The sequence below is a fragment of the Chanodichthys erythropterus genome, chromosome 15 (genome assembly GCF_024489055.1).
Source record: "Chanodichthys erythropterus isolate Z2021 chromosome 15, ASM2448905v1, whole genome shotgun sequence".
NCBI lineage: Eukaryota > Metazoa > Chordata > Actinopteri > Cypriniformes > Xenocyprididae > Chanodichthys > Chanodichthys erythropterus.
In genome coordinates, this window is record NC_090235.1 from 7,597,968 (window position 1) to 7,616,039 (window position 18,072).

The following is an 18,072-nucleotide window of genomic DNA, read 5'->3' on the forward strand; positions in this document are numbered from 1 at the left end:
AGGTTTAGTAGACATATATTTGCCTGTTATAAAGAAATATTCATGTTATGGTAAATTATCATTATGTTTATTTTACTGATGATACTGAATTTTATAAACTCCATTTGTGTTCCGAAGATGAACGTAAGTCTTATGAGTTTGGTACAACACGAGGGTGAGTAATTAAAAGATTAGTTCACTTCATAATTAAAATTTCCTGATAATTTACTCACCCCCATGTCATCCAAGATGTTTATGTCTTTCTTTTATCAGTCGAAAAGAAATTAAGGTTTTTGAGGAAATCATTCCATCCATATAGTGGATTTCAACGGCTACCAACGGGTTGACAAATGCTCATCTTGCACTGCTCTGCGATGCGCCATGCATTACCTAATAACGTTGGAAAGGTCATGCATTGTTTTACCTTTTTTTGTAGAGGCCTTTTGACTTAGTCTTTGCATGTTCGCTTTGTAAATACTTGCTTGGTACTTCCAGCCATTGGTAGCCATTGAAGTCCACTATATGGAGAAAAATCCTGGAATGTTTTCCTCAAAAACCATAATTTCTTTTCATCTGAAGAAAGAAAGACATAAACATTATCAGTGAACAAATCCTTTAATGACAGAATTTTCATTTTTGTGTGAACTGTCCCTTTAAGACTTAAAACTATTGGTCCCACTTTATATTAAGTGGCCTTAACAACTATGTACTTACATCAAAAAATAATTACAATGTACTTACTGGGTTATATTGAATTGCAAAACACATTTGCAGCTATTGAGGTGGGATACGGGTAAGGTTAGGGAAAGCTTTGGTGGTATGGGTAGGATTAAGGATAGGGGTAAGGTGTAAGGGATGAGTCAACAGTGTAATTATAAATGTAATTACAGAAATTAATTACAGATGTAGTTACATGCAGGTATTTTTAAATTATAAGTACAATGTAGAAACATGTATGTACACAATAAGTGCATTGTATCAAATGATTAATTTAAATGTAAGTACATAGTAGTTAATGGACCAAACTATTTGTTAAACTTTCTAACAAGTCTTTATCAAGACTTGACAAAGTTAATTTTGCGATTCAATATTCTGTCTGCTACCTCAATTTAAATGTTGGAACTGAATTTGAATTTACAAGGCACTCTAATAAACATTTGTTATTATCGTTTGTAATCATAAATTCATAAAAAAAGAATAATTTGTAATTTTGAAAGAAATCTCATGCTCAACAAGACTGCATTAATTTGATCAAAAACAAAGTAAAAAAAAAAAAAAATCTATTTTAATATATTTTAAAATGTAATTTATTTCTGTGATGCAAAGTTGAGTTTTCAACATCATTACTCCAGTCTTCAGTATCACATGATCCTTGGTGCTCAAGAAACATGTATTATTATTACTATTATTATTAATCTTGTGAAAAATGTGAAGTTTTTTTAAGAAAGTTTTATAGAATGTTCTGCACATTTTGTAAGTCTCTCTTATCTGACATGCTAAGTTTATGCTGCATTCACGGCATGTCGTAATTACCCAATACACATTCTAATCTGAGCTGAATTATGCATTTCTATAGCAACACTACTAACAGCAGTATAAATCTGCAGTGGTCAGGTGGTACAGCAGTCACATGGTACAAGTAGGAGCATGGTCAAGTTATGAGTTCTACGAGGACGTGAACACTTTTTACAAGTCAGAATAAATAAGAGAGACACGCAAAAAGTGCAGTGCTGTGACTCCCCAGGAGCAAGATTGAAAATCGCTGCTTTAGATATTGGCATCTGCCATTAAAAACCTGTGTGGGTCTATTCTTCTAAATCTTCCTCTTTATTTTTGCCCATTCCTCCCAGATCCCTCACATCAAGATTGGTCCAGAGGAGACGCCACGCTTGCCATATCTGCGCTTTGCCTCAGTGACGCTGTATCCTAGCAACGAGGACTTAAGCTTGGCCATCGGTGCCATTCTGCGCTCTTTCAGTTATCCGACGGCCAGCCTGATCTGTGCCAAAGCAGAGTGTAAGTCTGCAGGGAAAGCGTCGGCACTATCAACAATGAACTGCCCATTCTTTCATTCAGCTGTTATAGATCAGGCTGAATTGTTCATTGTTCACAGCACCTTTTCTAATTCATTTCACAGTCGCCGATTCACAATGCATTTCATTTTATTTTTAAGTGCATTATCCTTAGGCTTGGTGCCTATTATATGATGTTATTAACGCTGATGCCACTGCTTCAGCAAATTACATATTTTTATAAGATTAAACCTTTTATTAGCTTTATTCTTATGGATTCATTTTTCTGCATGATGATAATGACATTATATTAAGTAAAAATGTTGCCGCTGTGGCCTAGCAGTTAGCACACATGCATTAGTTAATACAGTAGTGTAAGTTCAAATCTGGATTTAAAGGGTTAGTTCACCCAAAAATGTAATTTCTGTTATTTATTACTCACCCTCATGTGGTTCCACACCCATATCTTCGGAACACAAATTAGGATATTTATGATTAAATCCAAATGGCTCAGTGAGGAATCCATTGAAAGCGAGATAATTAACACTTTCAAATGCCCAGAAAGGTACTAAACACGTATTTAAAAAACTTCATGTGACTACAGTGGTTAAATATTAATGTTATGAAGTGACAAGAATACTTTTTGTGCACCAAAAAAACAAAATAACAACTTTATTCCTCAATATCTAGTGATGGGCGATTTCATGTATCAAACTGCCAAAGTCACATGAACCATTGAAATTCTGAAACGTTTCAAAACACTTATGATGTAACGAAGCCCCATTTACTGAAATCACGTGACTTTGGCAGTTTGATACACTCTGAACCACTGATTAGAAACAAAAGATTTGTAAAGCTTCGAAGCTTCATGAAGCAGTGTTTGAAATCACCCATCACTAGATATTGTTGAATGAAGTTTTTTTCTTTTTTTTTGGTGCACAAAAAGTATTCTCGTCACTTCATAACATTAAGGTTGAACCGCTGTAGTCACATTAACTGTTTTAAATACGTCTTTAGTAGCTTTCTGGGCAATTGAAACACAAAATGCTGGGTTAAAAACAACCCAAGTTGGGTGGAAAATGGACAAACCCAGCGATTAGGTTGTTTTAACCCAGCAGTTGGCTTAAATGTTTGCCCAACCTGCTGGGTAGTTTTTATTTAACCCAACTATTGTTTGAAAATGACTATATGGCTGACTTAAAATAAATCTAAAATGAAAGTAAAATGTTCATTTATTAAACATATTAATAAATGTTAATTTTCAAGATATTTTGGGTTCATTTTAAGTAAGCAATACTGTAATTTTTAAACAATAGTTGAGTTAAGTAAAACTACCCAGCAGGTTGGGCAAACATTTAACCCAACTGCTGGGTTAAAACAACCCAATCGCTGGGTTTGTCCATTTTCAACCCAACTTGGGTTGTTTTTAACCCAGCATTTTTTAGAGTGAAGTGTTAATTATCTTGCTGTCAATGGAGGCCTCACTGAGACATTGGATTTTATCAAAAATATCTTAATTTGTCTTCCAAAGATGAAAGAAGGTCTTACGGGTTTGGAACGACATGAAGGTGAGTAATTAATGATAGAACTTTCATTTTTGGGTGAACTAACCTTTAACATTTTAACATTAACAATTTACATTTCCTGATCACCCATCTCGTTCAATATCCCACTGTCCCTTCAAATAAAAGTAGCATAAGGGCCAAAGTAACATTATAAAACTGATATGATTTAACCTTATTTAATAACTGTTAATATCCAACTTATTCCTGACGAGCCTACTGCGTTTTGAATTATGGGTGGCATTTCCAGTTTGGGGAATTTCCATTCAAAAAGACTGAAACAATTCATTTCAAAACATAAGGCTGCCCTAAAGCTTATCCTTCAGTTTGACTGAATGAGCTGTCAATTTTTCTTCATGTTTTATTTTCAGGCATCATCAGAATAATGTAACACTTGGTATTTTAATGTGACATGTTATAACAAGAATATCTATGGCAAGAGCTTTTTTCAGTCGCTGCATTCTTTTCCTCATGATTATTTTCTTTTTCCCTTTGCATTCCACTGTAATAATACGAAAAAAAGACAACATATGCTGCACATTTGTGGTCTTGTTGATGCTTTTACACTTTTAAATGTCCTTTTAATGTTGTTTAATGTTTAAACAGTGAGTAGAATAATGTCATCTTATTGTACTCAGTTTTTTAAAAAAAAACTTACTGCGTTAATTGAGTGAGCCTTTCACTGATTGTTTACAGCTTAGTGGGAATTACATCCATAATTCACGCAAAGCGTCATGGGGTTATAGGAATAAGGTGGATAGGCATGATTGGAGGCACTTAACTTATTTCTTAATTAAAAAAGCACACCTATCTTTCTGGTGATGTCGGATGATTATCACTGATGTATACAAAAATACTGAACCTATGTTTTTCAGAGGAGTAGGAGGGACATCACATTGAGGATTGTGTCATCATACAGACAAACAAGAAGAAATATTAACTGTATTTGTTATACTTTGTTGATTAAGCTTAATGAGAAGTAGTTAGCACACTAAAGTAAAATGTATATGAGCCGTTACGATGCTGACTGCAAGTTGATCTCTCATGCCTTGCTGATGTAAGCAGCTCTCGCTTGATTGGTATGGTCTGGGTAATGGTGCTACGGTTTCACGCACCACTGTTTACTGCTGTTTGCATGTCTGCGCTTATCCCATGCTTTATTATTGCAGCCTGTGCTCATGTTCAAGTGTAAGAGAGCATTAGTCTAAGATGCAGGCAGTTATGTTTGTGCAGGCATGTTTAAGTTCTCTGTGCACATTAGCATGCATAGATGTGCTCATCTATTCATTGGTTCCTTACTAATGTGGATGTGTGAGAGAGTATGGTTACCACCACTCAGTGGTAGGGTATTTTTTGTTTGTTTTTGTGAGAAAGCACTCTTTCATCACTTCCACCCTGCTGTTATCGTTAGCTGTGCATCTTGTTGACTGCAGTCCAAAATCAATGAAGTCACCATATGGATTTTGTGGTGGCTTAGAGCACAAATTTATGTACATACAGAATTAACTTTAATGGCTCTCAAAGTCACTTAATTCGATAGTCACTGACTTTAATATGGAGAAGCAGGTTGGAAAGTAAGTTAAGGTTTACTGCAATTGACAGTTTATGAAAGCTGTTAAAAGGTTTTAGATGGTTGCATGACATTTATTTTAATGTGCCAACGTGACATTTATGCTGAATAGCCATTCTGATATACAATCGTTGTTAAAAAATTTTTTTTGCTAATTTTTCACAAATTCCCTGGAATATATATTGAAAATGTTTTCAAAATGCTTATATAAAGGAGTTGTATAAAGATTTGGGGTTTTATGCTACACCCTCAGGCCTGCTGCGATTGGAGGAGCTTGTGCGTCACTTCCTCATATCCCGGGAAACACTCTCAGTCAGAATGCTCGATGAAAACTTGGACCCCACCCCCTTGCTGAAGGAAATCCGTGATGACAAAGTTGCGACTATTATCATTGATGCTAATGCATCAGTGTCGATACTTATATTAAAGAAGGTATGTTTGCTTATATAGGGGTCCTTTTACTTTTGATTTAAAGGTGCCCTGGAATCTAAAACTGAATTTACCTTGGTATAGTTGAATAACAAGAGTTCAGTACATGGAAATTACATACAGTGAGTCTCAAACACCATTGTTTCCTCCTTCTTATATAAATCTCATTTGTTTAAAAGACCTGGCAAACAGGCGAATCTCAACATAACACCGACTGTTACGTAACAGTCAGGATCATTAATATGTATGCCCCCAATATTTGCATATGCCCTGTTCAAGTCATTACACAAGAGCAGCCAGTATTAATGTCTGGATCTGTGCACGGCTGAATCATCAGACTAGGTAAGCAAGCAAGAACAATAGTGAAAAATGGCAGATGGAGCGATAATAACTGACATGATACATGATATCATATTTTTAGTGATATTTGAAAATTGTCTTTATAAATGTTTTGTTAGCATGTTGCTAATGTACTGTTAAATGTGGTTAAAGTTACCATCGTTTCTTACTGTATTCACGGAGACAAGAGAGTTGTCACTATTTAGGGGGGCGTGTGATTTAAAGGGGCCGCAGCCTGAATCGGTGCATAGTTAATGATGCCCCAAAATAGGCAGTTAAAAAAATTAATTTAAATAAATCTATGGGGTATTTTGAGCTGAAACTTCACAGACATACTCAGGGGACACCTTAGACTTATATTACATCTTGTAAAAACTGGTTCTAGGGCACCTTTAAGGATATTAAATTTTTTTCCAGTTCTTTTTTAAATACAATCTGATGAGGTGAATTTAAAAAAATTAATCTCTCTCTCTATATAATGCCATTTGTTTTACATTTTTCAAAGTACTTAAGCTTAGTTTATAGCTAGGTTTAAATGGGATTTTAATTTGCAACCTGATTTTTTCCAGACTATTGTGTTCAACACAACTGAGACAGACAGATAGATAGATAGATAGATAGATAGATAGATAGATAGATAGATAGATAGATAGATAGATAGATAGATAGATAGATAGATAGATAGATAGATAGAAAAACCTGACATGACTCGACTGTGCAGATGTAGTATGAGTTATGATTAGATCTCTGACATACAACATATCTCTTGCTGTTTCTCCCTTTCTCTAGGCCTCAGAATTAGGCATGACATCGGCCTTCTACAAGTATATTCTCACCACAATGGTAAACAAACCCCTTTTTTCACTTTGTGCAATGACACACTACACTTTCTCCCCTTAACCCACTTTCATCCAGTAACAGCAACAGCAAGCCTGGCCATTGACCAGCTCGTCACAGATGCAAAGCGCATCAATGCCGTTTATTATTATCATTGCGGATGAGGTGGATTATGTCCTTGTTTTGAGGTCGCATATGCTTCTGCTGTGAGCTTGGGATTTTAATACAACTGTTACAAGTTGAGGTAGGCTAAAGTATTTGACCTTGTGAGGCAAATTGAATCATGGAAGATAAGATTTGAGACTGTCTAAACATGTTTCATATGGCCTCAGTGAATGGCAAATATTTAATATTTAAAACGTTTAGAGATTAAATTTGTTTAACATGCATTTTTTATGAAATTTTTATTTATTTTTGTTTTTGGGAGGAAGCCAGAGCTCACTCTGCAGTAAGGAAGCAATTTTGCTAAGAGCGTGCCAACTGAAAAAAAGTCTAAAGATACATAGGAGTGTGAAAGAAGATGAGTTAAATTATATTTTAGTGTGATTTTTTTAATTTAGTAATGCACCACTTTTAAGTGCCGTCATGGCATAAAGAATTTTCAATGTACATATTTTATAAAGTGTAATAAAACAAAATTCAGTCTTTGTTTTCTTCTCCTTATGAAACAGCTCATTTGAACATTAAAATTCAAGCATAGGCTTTTAATAATCTGACTTTGGCAAAGATCAGATTCCCCAAGATCAGGGACAAATGCAGACAACTTCAAGGCAATATTGCAATTGTATGCTAGATTCATTGGTGGCTGCTGAGTGATGGCTTTCAGTAGCAGTCTCTAAAATTAAGTCTGCCTCTTGAATAAGGTCATCGTCTTGTCAGATTCACATTGTCAGCAATTTAATTGAGAGCAGACTAAAGATGAAAGACACTTGCCATTATCAAGCCCTTCACAAATAGTTACAGTATCTGTCATACCTCCATTCATAAACTATACGACAAGGATCCTCAGGAGGAATCAAAAGGATGTTATGCTGCTGAAGGGGACAATGACATAACAAGATCATTCCACTGCTTCACTTGAAATGCACCTGGACTTCAGAAGGTTTTAGAGTGAATCAATAATTGCAGACATATTGGAATTAAAAACTGAATGGGAGTCTTCATAGGTGAAGTTGGATCCTCCTTCAGCTGCCATATAGAAAGCAAAAGTTTGTGATAAATAATCTAAAACCAATTGGTGGATCCACCAAGAGCTTTCCCACTGCTTCTACACAGCTATAGAAAAAGTCTTTGTTGACTTTTCCATTGACAGACTCACTGCCTACTGTACCTCTTGGGATTATCCACTTGCCAATAGGTGAGAAAGTATAAGCACTGACTGATTTAGCAGACAAGGTTAAAGCCATTATACTCAAGGACAAAAAAATGGCTTTTCTAAAAAAAAATTGAGCCCATTTTTAATGTTTTCCTTGAACGTTCCCAATGGGCACCACTTATGTTGAGTGGAATCCTAGCAGGGTTGAATATTGCCTTCAGTAAATTACTATTTATTTATGGATGAGGGTTTTCCCAAACCCATAGGGAGCAGTGGGTAATTGCGAAAAACTGGCCAGGCAAATGTAGTTATTTAAAAAAAAAATTAGACCTTTTCTGAATAATATGTAAACATTGCATTTGAGTTAAGCACACATTTACCTAATCACTATAAATGTGTGATGTATGGTGCCTTTAACTGTAATATATTTTATACTGTACAAATGGTTTCATTATTATGTTGAATGCCACTTTTGCGTCCTTTTCTGTCATTTCTAGACTATTTTCAAAACTTTCAAATGAGTTCATCAGTAAAATTACTGTTGTTAAAATGTTTGCAATCTCATAGGATTGAAATGTTGTATAGTGAAGGCCACTATACAGTATACTAGTATAACGTTAGAGGTCACACACTACAATCATTATAAGCCAAGTTAAGATAAGACAAAACCCTGGGAATTTTACTTTTCTGACCTCTCACTACTTTCTCAGATTTAATGTGTTGCAGTTTTAATAGTCTGAATCCATACATTTTTAATATTCATTGATTTTGCTCTCATATTTTCACCAGTACTGTCTCTTATGACTATGAACGTCAATAACTTAAAAAATAAACCATTCTTACTAAATTACAGCACCATTCCTATATTATTAATACTTTTATATAATATATTCGTAAAAATGGTCCATTTAAAATATTTATATTGTTAAAGTAGTGCTGACACGGTGCTAAGAGAATTCTGTCAAACTTACCTTATAGTAGCTCACAGTACAGGGAGGTAAAATGGCGGCCAAACTGCACTACCTCACAATACAATCATCGCATAAACGATTGGCCCTCTGGCTTGTCAATCACTGCCATGACGTTCCTTGTGAGAGACGAGCGCGGCTGCACGATCCAGTAATTTTCCACACTTCACAGGCGCTGCATGCAATGTTTTTGTCAGGAGACAGGAGTAACAACTGCAGATTATGAGTTACCTGTGGTGAGTCGGACATAATGAATCCACTAACACTACACAGCGAATGCCGGTGGTAAACACTCGTGTTTCATTCGTGCACGAGTTTTGGGAGTCGTTCCCTCGAAATGAGCTGTGAAGGAGGGGGGTTGTTCTTACGCATGCGCTCATTTCAAAAACTCAGTAACAAGTCTTTGGTTTCTCAGTCGACGAAAAGATCCTCTGTAGCACCTTTAATAACAAAGACTATAGAATAACACAAGACACGTCACTCCTATTATTAATGGGAGAAAGTGCAACGTGCAATATGGCGGAATAACTCACACCTTCTAAATCGCCGATTGGTAAAGTCATCGTGTCACTGCAGCAGCCGTTAGAAGCTCCGGTTTCTATAGAAACAATCAGACGCGCGCCTGCGAAATAAGGCACAAGAGACGCGCATTTAGGACTGCCCATGCGCATTAGGTTGATCCAGCCTGAAAAATACCGTTCGAGCGTTTAGAAACTAAATTTGTGAGACAGTTGTTGTCAGATTTTATTGGTGATTTCAAATATGAAATTTAATCGAAAGCTTGGCAAACAGCTTTAGAGAATTTGATGTTTCCCCATTCAAAGAGATAGGAGCTGCACTTGGATGCCCGAGAGGTGTTTCAGAGATGGCCGCCGAGTGAATTGACTTGTCTTAGGGACTTTGGTAATAAGCAAGAATTGGCTTTTCTCTAGATGTTAATTAAAGCGGTTAAAGTATTTGTAGTGCCAAAACCACAATATTGTGTCCACAGTACTTTGTAAGTTAGTCTCTCTCTTGCTCTCTCTTTCAGGATTTCCCTCTGTTGAGGTTGGATGATGTTGTAGATGATCAGTCAAATATCATTGGCTTCTCCATGTTGAACAGCAGTCATCCTTTTTACCTGGAGTTCATCAGAAGCTTAAACCTGTCATGGAGGGAAGGTTGTGACCTCAGCCCATACCCTGGTCCAGCGGTGAGCTTACAATTATATACTTTCATGCAAATATATGAGAAACATTACAGCTCACAAATATAACGGGTAATTCAAGTCAAATTCAAGGTAAAGAGTGCAGACTTACTTGCTGTGTCACTTGAAGTGTGAGAGGTTCTTATTATCGTTAACATTTTTTAAATCAAACAATTAAAACCACATTTGTCAGGAGATGTATATCAGTGAAATATTTGGTTGTGTTAGCATATAAAAATGCTTTTTAGATTCCAAGAGCCTCCATAATTTCAGTAATTTGATTGACATTCCACTGCATTATTTAAACCAGATTTGCTTAGGATGGGAAAAAAACTGCAAACTATAAACCGTAGTAACTACTAACTCTGTGGAATAATGAGATGTTATTTCTGCCAGAAGGTTTTTTTCAAATGTGTCCAAATAGAATGTGCGCCACACAACGTAATTTAGGAACCTATGTTAGACGTTCAGGAGGAAGACAGTTGCTGTAGGGCCCTAACAGACGTGAAGTCTCCTTGTCCCCCTAATGACCTCATTTGCTGTCTTTCTCAATTCTACATTTCTTTATTCTCTTTTTCTTCTCCACCATCTTTCTGCCTTGGCTTCAGCATATCTCTCGTCTCGTTTCATTCATGTTCTCTCTCCACCTACAGTTGTCATCTGCGCTGATGTTCGATGCAGTGCATGTGGTGGTCGGAGCAGTGCGAGAGCTGAACCGCAGTCAGGAGATTGGAGTGAAGCCTCTGAGTTGCACTTCCTCACTCATCTGGCAGCACGGCACCAGTCTCATGAACTACCTGCGCATGGTACTTGTCACCATGGCTACACCTTTGGCAGCCATTTTCTGATGTATTTGATGACTTTAGTGTTTGGTCTTTAGGGCTGTATCGTCTCTGATGAGCTGTGGAAGCCCGTTTTAATCTGGTTTTTATGTTGATGGGATTCTGCATGCAACTGCTTATTGACTTTAACAAAGCCTATAAAAGCCAATATGAAATTTAAATTGACCTTATTTACTTTCTCAACATACATTCTTGGTCTTGTTGCGCACAATTCATCAGTGGATGTTATTCCAAGGAAAAATGTTTTTGTAATCTTTCCCCTGGGCGTCGATATACAAGAAACAGTTTATGATGGTTGCTTTTCAATTTACTCCGCAATAAATTTAAACCTTGACTAATTCATTATTGTGCATTGAGTATCGCTGTGCATCATTTAACACCATCAAGAAACATTTAACTATGTTAAGCACTGTGAAACTATGCAGAAAACAGCATTGACAACAGTAAATGAAACAAATTAAATGTAAAAATATTTCATATATAATTTACAATATAAAATAATTAAAATACATGAAATGAAATAAATTGCTAATGCTATGTACAGTATCTCACAGAAGTGAGTACACCCCTCACATTTTTGTAAATATTTTATTATATCTTTTCAAGCGACAACACTGAAGAAATTACACTTTGCTACAATGTAAAGTAGAGAGTGTAGAGCTTGTATAACAGTGTAAATTTGCTGTCCCCTTAAAATAACTTAACACACAGCCATTAATGTCTAAACCGCTGACCACAAAACTGAGTATACCCCTAAGTGTATACTTATCATTTCCCAAACACATCCTCTATGACGCTGAGCACGTGCACTCAACTTCTTTGGTCAACCATGGCGAGGCCTGTTGTGAGTGGAACCTGTCCTGTTAAACCGCTGTATGGTCTTGGCCACCGTTCTGCAGCTCAGTTTCAGCGTCTTGGCAATCTTCTTATAGCCTACGCCATCTTTATGTAGAGCAACAATTCTTTTTTCAGATCCTCAGAGAGTTATTTGCCGTGAGGTGCCATGTTGAACTTCCAGTGACCAGTATGAGAGAGTGAGAGCAATAACACCAAATTTAACACACCTGCTCCCCATTCACACCTGAGACCTTGTAACACTAACGAGTCACATGACACCGGGGAGAGAAAATGGGTAATTGGGCCCAATTTGGACATTATTTCTTAGGGTTGTACTCACTTTTGTGGCCAGCGGTTTAGACAATAATGACTGTGTGTTGAGTTATTTTGAGGGGACAGCAAATTTACACTGTTATACAAGCTGTACACTCACTACTTTACATTGTAGCAAAGTGTCATTTCTTCAGTGTTGTCACATCAAAAGATATAAAATATTTACAAGGGGTGTACTCACTTCTGTGAGATACTGTATATAGATAACACAAAATGCTAGTAAAAATATTATAATAAATTGTATAAATAAATAGTATAATTTGATTAAAAATTTTCTAACGCAGAGTCAATTCACAGGCCCCATGACTGATTTTATAGGCAACAAATGCCATTTTTATTTTTTTCACAAATAGCTTCAGTACTTAATGGGCCGCCCTTGTCACAGAGACTGGGACAATGTTCCTGCTTGTCCCCTCAATCGACAGCCCTGATGGTGACCAATGCAGTATGACTTTTACGTCCTCTGTAATGATTATGCTCAGCCACAGTCATTTTACAACTGGCATTAGTTTCAAAGCAATTATAACTGTGCCCTTAACACCAGATGTCCATTGTTTATTGCAACCTGTCTGAAGGTCTGCTTGTATTTTATCATTTTAATGCAGCTATTATAAACTGTTAGATCCTAGACTATGTTTGTGTTTGTCTAGGAACAAGTGTGGTCTTTCATTCATTGTGTCCCTCCATCTGTTTTGCAGTTTGCCCATCACTCCATCATTTCACCACTCCATTTGGCACCATCTCCACACCTCCTCTCATCCTCCATTCTCGGTTTGTCTCCATAACTCCAAGTGTTTACCTCACTTGCCAATAATAATGAAAACAGTCATTATTTTTGCAATTGCAATCGGTGATGCCGTTAGAGCAGAAATGACACTTCACCTTAACTTTCTTAATCATCTCAAAGTTTTCCTCTCACTTGTCCTCTGGCTGTCTCTCTGTTTTTCTCCGTCTGTGCTATAATTTCTGCCTTAATATTGTAGGTCAAAATTAATGCTATTCGTCATTCTTGTTTGTTACCCTTGGTTTAAATTTCCCCCTTCTCTCTCTTTCATTTTAGGTAGAGTATGATGGCCTAACGGGCCACGTGGAGTTTAACAGCAAGGGCCAGAGGACCAATTACACGCTGCGTATTCTTGAGAAATTCAAGGGGGGTCACAAAGAGGTAACACACACATACACACACACACACACAGACAAACACTAACTCTGGATTTTATCCGGAATCACGGAAAAGGTTGTGAGGTCTAATGAATGGGTGGTAGCTGGAGTAATCACCACTTCACTCCTCTCTTATTGATCATAGTATTGATCCCTCGCTTCATGCTCTTTTATCTCTCCTTCATCCCCTCGTCTTATTCACTGAACTCGTTTATTCCTGCCTGTTTCCCCCTTGCGAGATCAAACATGTTTTCAAATGGGTCACAAATGATTTTATATTATTTAGTTCATTTAACGCATATTTGTTCATCATGTAAGTAGTTCTAACTTAATCTTTTTAATTAAAATGAAGCAGTGAAGCATCTTCTAATTTTTTTTTTTTTTTTTTACTTTACATGTGCAGATTGGTGTCTGGTACTCCAATAACACGTTGGCTATGAACTCCACGTCTTTAGACATCAACACGTCTGAGACGTTAGCCAATAAGACACTCACCGTCACCACAATACTGGTAAGAACTTCTCCAGATATGACTCCATGGGCTTTGTGGCTTTAGCAGCACATGAAAAAAGAACTTTTGAGCATTTCAGATCAATACGTAAGAGATAATAGTGAATTATGGGGCTTTTACAGATTTGGCACTCACTGGTACAAGCTTCAAATGGATTTAGATGTTGCACATGACCAAGGAAAGTCTTTTTAAACAGCACATCTCCAAACCCAATTCTGCATTAAGGTGTCTTAAATGTTATTATGGACTCTGATAAGCCTTGCTTGCTTACACATAGCTTATACAGTATAATAATGTTGTTTCTTGAGTTTGTATTTGTATGAAGAGCTTTGTAGATTCCAGTTTGACAATCTCAAACATAAATTCAGACTAGACACATTTTTTGCCGTCAGAAATTTGGCTAACACTTTAAGCAAACCTGCATTCCTCTGTTGAATGCATTATGAATGTACAGTAATGTTAAAGTCAACATCAAATCATTTTTTTTTTTACTTTCTTAATGCACTTTCCCAGTCGTACTGTGAAAAAATCATCAGTGCACATTGTTCTAGCTCATGCTCATGCTCAATTTAAGATGGATAACATAAAGAACTATTGCTTTTTTTCCCATAGATTGTACTGTTTCACTCTGTTCCATTATGAAAGTAGAGTGTATGAGTAAATTAAATTAAAAATATATACTAGTTGCAATATTTTATATAGCACCTTCAGTGATTGCATCCATATTCACTGCATTATTATTAATTCCACTGTCATACAATGTTGCTTCCAGGCAACAAACACATTTAAGCAATTCCCTAAAACATTCAAATGTATCTGACTCTAATTGTTTTAAAATAGCTTACTGCTTGTATTTGTTCTGTGTTTTTTTTTAAATCAAAACAACCACAAGTCATCCCTTCATTATTAACCATCTTATTTGCATCATGTGCTTGCAAAAAGAAGAAAAAAGAAGGTTTGCTATCCACAGGCAACATCATACTGATATAATACATTCAAAAAATATAATACATTCAAACCAAGAAGCTGCAGCCAAAAAAGTACTTTCACATGTCAAGGCTAAGGAAGCACCGTTTCACTGGATTTTACTGCCATTTCATGGCTTAACACCAATCAAAATGCCACTTCCAATGTATGGCTTTTGACTTTCATTGAGTTTATGGTGCTTCACTGTATGGAAATTTAGAGTGGAATAGTACAGCGTTAAATGTTACCTTCATCCTGTTTTATAGGAGAATCCATACGTGATGCGCAAGGCAAATTACCAGGACTTCCAGGGTAACGATCAGTATGAGGGATTCTGTGTGGATATGCTGCGGGAGCTGGCAGACATACTGAAGTTTTCGTTCCGGATCAAGCTGGTGGATGACGGCCTGTATGGAGCTCCAGAGCCTAATGGGTCATGGACTGGCATGGTGGGAGAATTAATCAACAGGGTATGCATGCCTGCGCACACGTCCATAATTAAGCTCTGTGGACACATTGTGTAAAATCAGAGACGCTTTCCAGTCACAGTGAACCTCAATAAAATGACTGGGCTTTTACAATACAGGCTTTATTTTCTTTTATCTTTATTGAAGCTGCTTATACCTTAAAGGGCTAGTTCGACCAAAAATGGAAATTATCCCATGATTTAATCATCTTCACTATCATCTTTCAGACGAACATAATTGGAGATATATTTAAAAATATCCTGGCTCTTCTAAGCTTTATAATAGTAGTGAATGGGGGGTGGGAGATTTTGGAGCCCAAAAAAAGGCATCCATTCATCGTAAAAAATAATCCAATCAGCTCCATGGGGTTAATAATGGCTTCTGAAGCGAAGCGATTGGTTTTTGTAAGAAAAATATCCATTTTTAAAGCTTTATTAACTAAAATAACTTGCTTCCGGCAGATGACCACATACTGCGCAAGTCGACTTGTGCCACAAGAATAACACTTGATGCGATGTATGACGTAGGAGTATCATAAGCTTAGACACCTCTTGCGGTTTAAACAAATAGGGCTGTGCAACAAACTCAAGCTCGTCTTCTCTTATATCGAAATCCTCCGATATTTCTCCTTAAAATTCTCTGTTTAGACTTCTAATTCGTGACCGGTGTTTTGTTTTGCTCTATCTTCTGTGCTTCCGCGTTTGTCAATGTGTCAGGGGTTACTGTTCTGCCGCAAATCGATGCGTTAGGACGTCTGCCAGAAGCTAGTTATTATAGTTAATAAAGATTTAAATATGGGTATTTTTCTTACAAAAACCCATCGCTTCGCTTCAGAAGGCCTATATTAACCCCCTGGAGCTGTACGGATTATTTTTATGAAAAATCACACCCCCCATTCACTACCATTAAATATTTTTGAATATATCTCAGATTGTGTTTGTGTGAAAGAAGATAGTCATATGCACCTAGGATGGCTTGAGGGTGAGTAAGTCATGGGATAATTTTCATTTTTGGGTGAAAGTATTGTCTTTGAAAATTTGTATTTTATTAAAAATTGTAAGAGCCTTTTATATGTTTACATGCTTGGATGCAGCTAGCAGGATTTCAACATTGGGCCATTGCCAGCTGATGTTTCCATTAGAGTAACGATTACAGATATTAGCGCAATTCGCACTAATGCTAAAAATAATGGTGGCAGTAATAAGAACAGTAATGTCATTCTATTAACCCCAGTGTGGGCAGGTCTCTGCAAAGTCCCTTTGAAATACACCAACACACTCACACATTCTAATCAGTTCCTTCTGTCTCTAATTATTCCATGACATTATACCATTACAGCTGCTGCAGTCGGTGTACAGTTGTCATGTGTCGGTGTATTTACTGTGTATGTAAACTGTGTATGCACACATATCTTTCTCTCCATGGGCTCACACGCTCTTCCTTGACACCAGCGTTTGATGACACCCTTTGAATGTAGTTTACAAAGCTATCTCTCAGTAATCAATTAGGCAGTAATTAAGCAGATTGAGAGATATCTGGGGTACACTTGGGTTTTTTAAGCAGAATGAACAGCTATTGATCACCCCTAGTGTTAGGGAAATTACTTTGCTTGACATGCTACAAGCTACTCATGATTTTAAATAGCTCAGGTTGACAAAGTAGACTATTATCTTTTGATAAAATGTAGCTAATTACATTAAAGCTTTTTGGGGTCAATAGCAAAGCTTTTTAAGGATTCATGACATTCATTTTTTTCTATTATTTTAATGTGTTCCTAGTGGTTCACTTATAATGTTAATGAAGGTTTTTTTTTTTTTTTTGCACAAAAAAACAAATATATTTGTGGAACAATGATTATTTTCATCCTTCATTCTGACCCCCTGTGTGAAATGATCCATTTTTAAGGGGTGGCTTCTTTAAGGCTTGACAGTTAACGGCCACTGTTATGATTGGCTAACATCATCGCATAGGAAAAAGTATCAATGCCCACACGCTATTGCACGCAAGTAAGTGTTTTGAAAACATTATCCATATTAAACCATCATTTACAGACAATGCATTATGAAATCTTTTACTTAAAGGGATAGTTTACCCAAAAATGAAAATTCTGTCATCATTTACTCACCCTCAAGTTGTTCCAAACCTATATAAATTTCTTTGTTCTGTTTAACACAAAGGAAGATATTTTGAAGAAAGTTTGTAACCAGGGCACCATTGACTTCTATAGTAGGAAAAAAAAAAAATATATATATATATATAGAAGTCAATGGTCCCTGTTTCCCACATTCTTCAAAATATCTTCCTTTGTGTTCAACAGAACAAAGACATTTATACAGGTTTGGAACAACCTGAGGGTGAGTAAATGATGACAGAATTAAAAAAATAATTTTTGGGTGAACTATCCCTTTAAGGTTTGTAATTCAATACAGTTGGCTGCTTCATCTTTCAACAAAAGTTTCTTTGCAAACTCTCCATAACACTGTGCCTCGTTTACAAAACAAAATGCTCCGAACAAACATATAATCCTCAGACGCGATCCAGGAAGCCATGTTTCCGATGCTGGGATCCTTCGGAAGTCTGTACAGAAACTGTTTAAACTGGACGTGTCAAAGCGAACGTTCACACTTCCATTTGTCCTGTTGTCGGCAGACTCAAGCACGCAAAGTATGTCAGAAACTGAACGCGCATCTGTATTCTGTATCCAGTGTAGACAGTGTCAGTGATTATAATGGGCTCTATTTACTTTTGATGCGACAAA

At 36.6% G+C, this 18,072-nt stretch overlaps 1 protein-coding gene across 1 annotated transcript in view; it reads left to right on the top strand.

Annotated features, from left to right (window-relative positions):
* LOC137037100 (glutamate receptor ionotropic, kainate 5) overlaps positions 1-18,072 on the top strand; it is a 56,975-nt gene that overhangs the window by 7,042 nt on the left and 31,861 nt on the right. The window contains exons 4-11 of the mRNA XM_067410895.1: positions 1,830-1,995; positions 5,377-5,555; positions 6,681-6,734; positions 10,042-10,203; positions 10,851-11,003; positions 13,270-13,374; positions 13,774-13,881; positions 15,114-15,317. Of these exons, the coding sequence (XP_067266996.1) occupies positions 1,830-1,995; positions 5,377-5,555; positions 6,681-6,734; positions 10,042-10,203; positions 10,851-11,003; positions 13,270-13,374; positions 13,774-13,881; positions 15,114-15,317 (1,131 nt within the window). The remainder of the gene's footprint in view (positions 1-1,829; positions 1,996-5,376; positions 5,556-6,680; positions 6,735-10,041; positions 10,204-10,850; positions 11,004-13,269; positions 13,375-13,773; positions 13,882-15,113; positions 15,318-18,072) is intronic.